Below are 9,875 nucleotides of genomic sequence, written 5' to 3' on the forward strand. Positions count from 1 at the left end.
AACAGTGGGGTTTTTATCCAGAAAATATGACAGCAACTTTAATGGTTCACAGGTGGAGGCCAATGGTAAGGTAATTGTGTCCTTGTTAGGGCAATTTCTTTCATCGGTGTAAACTGGGAGCTTCCACAGCACTGGGGTTAAATACTTATGCAAGCAAGATATTTCAGTTTTTTTTTATTTTTCTTACAAATATTTCCCAACATAAAACCAATGTCACCTTACAATAATTTATTTTGAGTTTCAGTGTTTTAAAATAAAATATCAAACAGAACGAAATTTCAATGTACCATTTGTAATTCAGTAATATGAGAGAATTTGTCAGGGGTCTGAATACTTTTGCAAGGCACTGTATTTGTTGCTGGTATATAAGTTTATTTCATTAGCCCAGGTTGAAAACAGGGTATAATACCAAGTACTGAGAAGCCTTCCAATTGTGTGTTCTGAATTATAATTTATTTTGAACTACAGTACCTGTGTACAACCTATTTCTTAAATAAATAAACTATATTTAGAAATTGTAAACTAAGCTGATGGAGTGCACACAGGCTAAACTGAATATAGTAAACAGAGATGAAGGATTTACATCTTAGTAAAATACTGGACTTGACTGTGGGAAAATAGCTTGTTACTTTTTGTTGCACCACCATTCCATCATTACTCAGTACCCCACTGACTCACTGCAGCTTTCAGAGGGGGGGGGGGGGAAATTACAAGACTAATCCCTATCCACCCACATGTGCTTTCACAACCAGTTACACATGTTTTATATTGAAATCAGAGTATTTTACTTGGAAACTGCAGCAAAAATACACACTCTCAACTCATCCACGTTTCATACAGTATGTATCTGTTGGTGAACATCAATGACAGCCCAGTGAAGCTATATGACTTTGCGTTCTGCTTGTGGCAAATTAAGGATGAAAGCCTCTAATCTGCTGTATGGGTAGAGCAGCAGGAGGGAACGATAGTGATTATCACACATATAAATTATTAAACTGGGAAGCACATACAATATAGTTTACAAGAACATTATAGCGGTCCAAAGGTTTGCTGAGGTCAGATGCAGAGAATGTCATTAAATAGGTTAGACCTATTTTTACGTAAATGAGAGTTAACCCTTAATAAGGATATCAACATTTACACTTTTCTTTGATACTTTTGCATTATTCAGTTTGCATGTTAAAGCAATGGCGCACACATACCATAGACATCCACTGGGCTAAACATAACGTTCTGCCAGTTGGAAAGGGAGTGGTCTCTAATGAGCACGGGTCAAGTAATAAGTGGGAGTTTAACAAGTCAATATTCCCAAATGAAAGTAAAATAATTTCCTGCAACTCATTTCAATCTAGATAGACGGGGCGTCATCTCTGATGGTCTGTGCCACTGCCATTTAGGAGCATGGACAAGAAAAAACCATGAACTAGTAAATTAACAAAAACAGAAGGATGTGATCAATCATTAGGAATTCCACTGTATCGAAGGAACAAAGAGCTTCTATTTATTTTCATAAATCTCCTCTCATACCTGGATTATACAATCATCGGAAGAGGCTTTTAAAATGATTTGTCCTGCAGGTCTTGGTACTGTAATTCACCATCGAAATGATTACCACAGCATGGGTGCAATTTAACATGACCTCAGAAAAAAAAAAAAAAATCTTATTTCAGGCCTAGCAAGACAGTTCAACACCTTTGTAAACATTTAGATTTATGGGCCTAACAACACTAGAATTCCAGACACGTTCCATTGGGCTGGTATCTAAACTCTCTGCTGATTTATGCCTTACACCATGACGAGCGAGCAAGAGACAAGAGACAAATTATTATTATTATTATTATTATTATAATAAGGTCAGATGGCAGCCCTCGATATTCACACTTAAAAGCCTAGCCTGCTAAATCACAGTTAGCACTCCTAAATCAGGGGACTGGGGAAATCTCGAATCTCTGGAAATGCGGCTTTGGGGTTTTGTCTTTTCTCTGACCATTGATGGACAGCTGAAATACCATCAGAATTGCACCCAGGAGAAAACAGCTACAGAACGTATGCAGTAATACTGTTTCACAAAGGGAACAATATATCTAGTTTACCATTGCTATTTACCATCGTTCCAAGGCAAATGCTCCACATTGCTTTTTCATAACTAGATGACTTGCAACTGCACAGGCTGCTGTTCACTGTTAAATATCAAACACACCAAATGATTACAAAAATATTCAATTAATTTCCATAGATACTGTAAATGATTGTTACAACATATGTACTGTAGGCCACAGGAAACTTATTTTAAGTGTACTAGTGCATAAAGTATTTAATTACAATTAACTATACAGTAAATCTGTTCATGGACACTAACTATGACTGAATCTCATTCTGTATGATGTGCAAATTTCCTACCAACTAATTTTCTGAGAAATGTATTTTGACTCTAGTTTCTCTGGGGAATTTCTGCCCTTTTAAACAAAACTTTAGAACAAAGAAAAAAAAACTTTTTTTTCTGACTAGTCAGCACAGAATATGCACTGTTGACCTGTTCACAGAAAGTTTCTTTGATAACCAGTAATGCATACAAAAGTTCAAATAATATGATCTGGAAAAGGTTAACAATAAACCACCAAACTTTGGTTGATAATACATGCCATTTAACAACAAACATCGTGAACATAGTAATTTCCTTTGTCATTAACTCTTTGTAAGTAGAGTTTTTGAACCAGCACACCCTAACCAAGCATCTACATTTTTATTATCAAAGACAACTTTAGGTCTCATTCAGCCACCTCTGCTGGGACAAAAGATACTTAAGCTTCCAACATTCCTTCACTGGAATGTGTTCCATTCTGACCCCTGATAAATCCATTGCTACTTTCTGCCAAAACCTTTGACTATTTGGGAAACTGAAGAATGGTCTGTTCAATATAAATAAAAAATAATAAAAAAAAACAGTAAACTTACTACCATACTGTAGCATATGATAAAAGATTCATTCTCCAACTGAATGCAGTAGGGATTCTAAGAAATGCATGCACATGGATTAGGGAGTCCTTAACATGTAGAAAACAGAAAGTACTGATTAGAGGAGAAACCTCAAAATGGAGCGAGGTAACCAGTGGAGTACCACAGGGATCAGTCTTAGGTCCTCTGCTCTTCCTAATCTACATTAATGAATTAGATTCTGGTCTAGTAAGCAAACTTGTTAAATTTGCAGACAACACAAAAATAGGAGGAGTGGCAAACACTGTTGCAGCAGCAAAGGTAAATCAAAATGATCTAGACAGCATTCAGAACTGGGCAGACATGGCAAATTACACTTAATAGAGAATAGTGTAAGGTACTGCACGCAGGCAATAAAAATGTGCATTATAAACATCATATGGGAAATACTGAAATTGAAGAAGGAATCTATGAAAAAGACCTAGGAGTTTATGTTGACTCAGAAATGCCTTCATCTAGACAATGTGGGGAAGCTATAAAAAAAAAAGGCCAACAAGATGCTCGGATATATTGTGAAAAGTGTTGAATTTACATCAAGGGAAGTAATGTTAAAACTTTACAATGCATTAGTAAGACCTCATCTAGAATATTGTGCTCAGTTCTGGTCACCTTGCTACAAAAAGGATATTGCTGCGCTAGAAAGAGTGCAAAGAAGAGTGACCAGGAGGCACTTTTTTACACAGAGAATTGTGAGGGTCTGGAACCAACTCCCCAGTAATGTTGCTGAAGCTGACACCCTTGGATCCTTCAAGATGCTGCTTGATGAGATTCTGGGATCAATGAGCTACTAACAACAAAACAAGCAGGATGGCCAAATGCCCTTGTCTCGTTTGTAAACTGTCATATGTTCTTATATGGGGGGCTGGACCTTGGCCAGTGCCACTGTTAAAAAAACAATACAAAGTATATCATTTAAATTAAATGATTTATTACATCAGTATTTGCGATGCACATTATTACAGGTAAACACATTCATGCTACAACCCTGTATCAATGAAACTATGACCAGTGCAACAGGGTCCTGAAATAATCACACAGTACCTGAAAGATTAAAAACATTTTAGGGATGCAAGTTGGTGTTTGCATATGCCTACTAGTACTATCGCCAGCACCATTCATCAACAAACATATTTACCATGTAGAGTATGACAGAGAGATGAATGGACAGACACGATCAGCGTGTAACAGTTCCTATTTTTTGGGTTCACTAACAGCAATATCCCTGGCACCATAAAGTAGATTTTAGGTATATCGCTGGAGGGAGGAATATGCAGGTTATGTAATCCATATGCCTGGAATTGCATTGGATCAGAATAATGGGGAAGCTATGACAAGAATGGGGGCCTAGACAACAGTGGATCTGTTGCAGTACAGTATGCTGTCCCAGATTCATAAGAAAAGTCTTCTAAATCAACAGGACTGCTAACACACAGTGTACTACTGAGCTAATGGACTGAAACAAAATATTTGTTTGTGAAAATTAACACCAGTGGCTCTTGAATAAAATGTTCTGCATCTTTTTATTTATTGCTTACGATTGTAAGTCGCCTTGGATAAGGGCGTCTGCTAAGAAATAAATAATAATAATAATAATAATAATAATAATAATAATAATAATAATAATAATAATAATAATAATAATAATTTTCCTTTTGATCTATTTTAAATGAGTTGTGCATCATTAGAGATGTTGTAAAGTGGGCCTTTATCTGGGACACCAGAATTCAAAGACTTCCTTAAACCTCAAACAGTCACCACTGCAATGCAAATACAACAACTTTAGATAATCAAACCTGGAACAAATCAATATATGTTATTCCTAAATATGCAAATGTTGTATCTCTCTCTGCATGACAGCCATACACTGTGAGTTTTCATGAATCTTCTCCAAATGGTATCACTATAGCCTCCTCTAAATTTATGGATGCTTTTGTGTATTGTACAATACAATATCTTATAGTCTACTATTCATCCTTCTTGTGCGCTTCTTTACACATATTCAACCTATAGATTAATGCAGTCTGAGATTATAAAGTTTGTAAGTGTATGCGCTAAGGCTGTCGTGATTAAAAAAATGAATCACGATTAATCTTGAGATTAAAAAAATGTATCTCAGTTAATCTTGGTTTTAATCGCATATTTAATTAATACAATTACTGCATCCATCTCATTTACATTTGTTTTATTACAGATGCTATTGTTATCATCCAAAAAACAACCTAGCATAAAAACCCAGCTTTCCTATTTCTGGATTCTGGATCCTATTTGTTGGTCCCTCTTTATAGTTTCATATGTATTTACAATCCGGCATTTGTTGTTAAATTGTTTGAACCAACTGCTACCTCACAATGGAGTTTATTAATCGCCTCACTGCATTTAAAATGATCAGTTTCCTTTACTAATAAACTGATGTTTTTCATTTAAATTTAAATAATAATAATAATAATAATAATAATAATAATAATAATAATAATAATAATAATAAATTGTAAATGATCTTTTATTAATAACTTGAAATTGCCTAAATAAAACAAAACAGTCACTGAGTAACGGTTATATCCCCCCAATAATTGTAAATAATATTGTTTAAAATAAATGTGGTTATTGAGATAAAAACAAAGCTACAATGTTAACGGGTCTGCAGTTGGTAGCTATCCACTTTGCAACAGCACTGGCTACAGTATCGTACTTAGCTTGATTCATGGGTTTGCCGCAATCCTGAATTTCTAAAAGAGTACTCTGACGAAACTGACAGGTTTCATTTGTTGTTGTATTGTTGTTGTCTGTAGCAGAAGAACTACTAGAAAGTGTATTTTAGCACACAGGTGGTACAGCAGACTAGATTCACTTCTGTGATAATGGAACTCACTTTGACAGGAGATACAAGTAACCCTCTTTCTAGCCAATGAACTGTCAAAGTTTTTTTAAAAATGAACTTCCCATTCACAAGTCCTTCAGTTTGAGTGCTTTGCTATTTACTGTAGTTTCATGTACTCAAGCGTATTAAAATGGTGCCGCAGGAAATGAATTACAGTATGCTAATAGGGACAAGACAGAGGAGTGTGATTAACGTGCATTAAAAAATGTATCTTCCAAAAGCAGAAGTTAACTATGATTAATTGCCAGCCTAGTAAGCGCTGAGCTAAACAGAGCTTGAAAATGTCATCAACTTTTCACAACAGATTGTCACAAAATGCACAGGATTAGGATGCAACGCTTTATGTAATTGATTGCTTATTTCCTTGACAGAAGAATAAAAGAAAATAACAACTTATTTTGCAGTTAATTTACACTTCCACAGGCTTTATCTCGCATCAATTACAAGACAGTTCTGGCTTACAGCGGGTGTTTCTAATTAATGAATTCTAAGGTCTGCCATTTTATTTCATGAGATAAATCATGCAAGCTGGTCCAGCGGAACTCCTGTAACCTTTCTGGATGTTACAGAACTTGCTTTCCTTGTGGACAATATCCACAAACACTATATATAGCTTATCATACACTATCAATAATCTATTTTTTTTTACATTCATCTAAAGCTAAATAGCACCACTGTAATAAGGGCAATGGTAGGTATACATATGACATTTTATTGGCAAATACAGTAAAAAAGGATTTTAAAAGTAAACATATCAAAAAGGAGTTTGTGGGAACTACTAAAAACTGCTAATTATGCACGAAGTTGCAATTAAAGGGAATAAAAACACAATTTGAGTTGTTAATCAATAACTGAAAAAAAAGTATTGAGAGCAGTCCAAGCATGCTCAAAGACCAAAGCAATCAATACCTATTTATGTAGCAGGTAGATAACACATAACGTTAGTTGAAGCCACACATTGAGTCACTAAGCGAAATTGCTTTCTACAGTTTCCGGGTCCCCGGATCAGGGGTGTGTGTGTGTCACCGGCAAGTTATTTACATTATGTTTGTTTATGTAACCATAACTCGTTCAAACTACCTTTCACCCGTGATACCTGACAAGCCATAAGCAAAACTCAAACGCTGCAGAACAAATTCCAAATGAGACTTTTACTGTACACTGACTTAACAAGTGATTAGATTAATCTGATTTGCTTATTTATGCAGAGACGCTAGTGTTAAACGTTTAGTCAGGAGACCATGAGTGCATGATGAAGTCACCGGATTGGGCGGCAGCATTCTGCCAAGAACACACAGACTGGCATTGTAAGGCAGGGCGCAGGTGCACGAATTCACTGTGTATGTCATTTTTAAAGGGGCTGTACATTATATTATTCTCAAATGTAAATGTAAAAAACACGACTTATTGTTGTATTTTATTTTACTATCAGCAAAAGAAAGACCGACCTTAGACTGGCAAGCACAAGTAACAAACGGCTTACACAACAAGTTGCAACACTTACCTTTTCCAGCGTTTTAATGTATCTTTGAGTTGCTTGCTGTATCAACTCTCTGACCGTCCACTCATCTCTGCAAGGGACAACCACTCCAGTCCTTCCAAAACTGACTGTTACTTTCATCTTCTGTTTATTTTCATAAACAAACGTGGATATTTACAAAACACTGTCAATGCCAAATAAACTAATTTACAGCCAGTAAAATTCGCTCCTCCTGTTGCCTTTTTAGGGTCAGTTCATGTTAGACACGGGGGAAGCAACAGGTGTAATCATCACTTATCTATCAGGTACAAGGTAAAAACTGTTTCAGAAACGTTAACAAAATACTTAGAACAAGCCGTAGACAGTTTAATACAAACTACTTTAAATTATGTTTGTCTGATTTTGTTTTAAAAAAAAACAAAACAACTATCGTTTAAAAAACATTTGACCTCCCAAAACCGGAAGAAAATGATTTCACTATACAATTAGCCTATTACACTATAACCTGTATGCGATTTAAAAATTAAAAAGTACACCCTTGTTCATTTGTATGATTTCAATTTTAAAAAGGTATGTTGTCATGTATAATAGTCGGTGTATTCCTTGTTATTTTCAAAACATTACGACGTACAGTACAAAAACAAAACAGGCAAGTCTTTGAAAACGTTGCGTGCACTACCCGGTTTAATTAAAATGAAAACTGAATTGATACCCGATGACTAAAACGTGTTTTCTTCTCATGGTTTTGTTAGATTTCGTATATGACGGCCTGCGACTTTGAAGATGGAGCCCACAGCGCTGTGTTAGTAAGTTTCCAGTTTTCCCTTCTCCTTTTCTTTCTCTCTTGTATTTTTCCCAGTCCTTCTTTTCCGGATTTCCCAGATTTTCTTTTATTCCTTTTTCAGATAGGTTCCAGTAACTTAATGCTGGCTTGTTGACAGAAATGAGTTTTCTAAATCTTTTATAAATTATAAAGCAGATAATTTCCAAACTCTGCAGTTTCGCCAAAACTCCTCCACAATCCAAACATTCAAACAAGCCAGCAGCTCAAACTCTTAAAGGGACAGTACACCACATTAGTAACAAATGCCTAGAGCAATGTGTATTGTACAACTGTACAAAACCAGTGTTACCACAGATTTGTCAAGGCATTGGCAGGTTCAAATAGTTCATATTATTTATTATACCGATTCATAATGTAATTTTCAATTATAATTTACCATTTCAGGTTTCATTTTAATTTGGCCTGTTAAAACATTTTCTTTTTTTTTTTTTTTGCTAAAACTCTAAAAAATGATGTTTGTTTTGAAACTGTTCAGAAAAAAACTGTATTTTGCAGTGGAGCAAAATATAGTAAATCTGACATCTGTCTGTATTAAATTTAGAAATAACCATTATCCTTCTTCCTTTTAAATGAAAGGTGTGCTATTGCAAAGGCTTAATAAATCCACCCTTTTACATTTCAAAGACTATGCACTTTTTTATAGTAAATAAATAAATTCCCACCAGGATGCTCATTTTCTGGTCAAAAGCAACATAGTAATTTGGTTTTGAAGCCGTTCTCCATATTAAACATGTGCATGTTGATTAGAAAAGTTAAAGAACTTTATGTTTTTGGGTCATGCTAAAAAAAAAGTTTTGGGTTCACATCAAACTGCAAATTAGCCCCTAAAGTGATTGCTGAAATGCTCGCAGCATGGAGCGAATTACTTTGAGTTAACAGTGCCATGGGAGGATGCTGTAGATGAGGCGTATGAGAGGAAGAAACAGCAGTATGCTCAACTAGCCGCTGAAGCGGAACAGCGAGGATGGAGAGTCCGGGTTTACCCAGTGGAGGTGGGTTGTCGAGGATTTGTGGCACACTCTACAACCCGGTTTCTCAGAGACGTCTGATTCAGTTGCCAAGAGTTGTGTCACACAGTGAAGAACTTATCTGAAGCAGCAGAGAGGAGCAGCAACTGGTTGTGGTTGAGACGGAAAGATTTTGGCTGGGGATCTCAAGCACAATAGAAAGAAAGAAACGCTGACGTACGGGTAAGTAAGCTGGGCCAAGTTGAGTGGGGGACGGAGGGGGGTGATGTTGGGACGCCAGAATCACCGTCAAGCCCTCTTGAGGTGTCGTGGGCTAGTAGACGAAACACTGAGGATGGAAGGTGCCCACTTGAAGACCCCAGAGATGTACCCCACTTTGCTTAGTCCAGACGGTTGTCAAGCTGATGCACTGGGGAGACCGCACTGTGGTTGATCCCCGGAGCCAGCATCGCAGCTGTTGTGTGTGCTGATGTACCAGTTAGGCAAATATGCTGATCCCTGGAGCCAGCATTACACTTCAGCCATCAACACTAGACAGAAGGATATCTACATCATCATATGGAAGGAAACGCAAATGGATGGAGACACAGATGGATCACATTAGTTTACTGTAAAGTTACATCTTAGTTGGTGCTTATCTTGGTGAGAGCAGAGTTCAAATCAGCATGAAGCTTTAACATCTACTCTCGTCTAATGGAAATCAGAAACTTT

The 9,875-nt window shown here is 36.4% G+C and overlaps 1 protein-coding gene across 1 annotated transcript in view; it reads right to left on the reverse strand.

Moving 5' to 3' along the window:
• The window catches only part of LOC117426954 (partitioning defective 3 homolog B), a 242,904-nt gene extending 234,488 nt beyond the window's left edge, over nt 1-8,416 (reverse strand). Inside the window, exon 1 of the mRNA XM_034045222.3 lies at nt 7,377-8,416. Coding sequence (XP_033901113.3) covers nt 7,377-7,493 — 117 coding nt within the window. The 5' untranslated portion in view covers nt 7,494-8,416. The remainder of the gene's footprint in view (nt 1-7,376) is intronic.
• Between the last annotated feature and the right edge of the window lie 1,459 nt (nt 8,417-9,875).

Source organism: Acipenser ruthenus, chromosome 11, assembly GCF_902713425.1.
Source record: "Acipenser ruthenus chromosome 11, fAciRut3.2 maternal haplotype, whole genome shotgun sequence".
NCBI lineage: Eukaryota > Metazoa > Chordata > Actinopteri > Acipenseriformes > Acipenseridae > Acipenser > Acipenser ruthenus.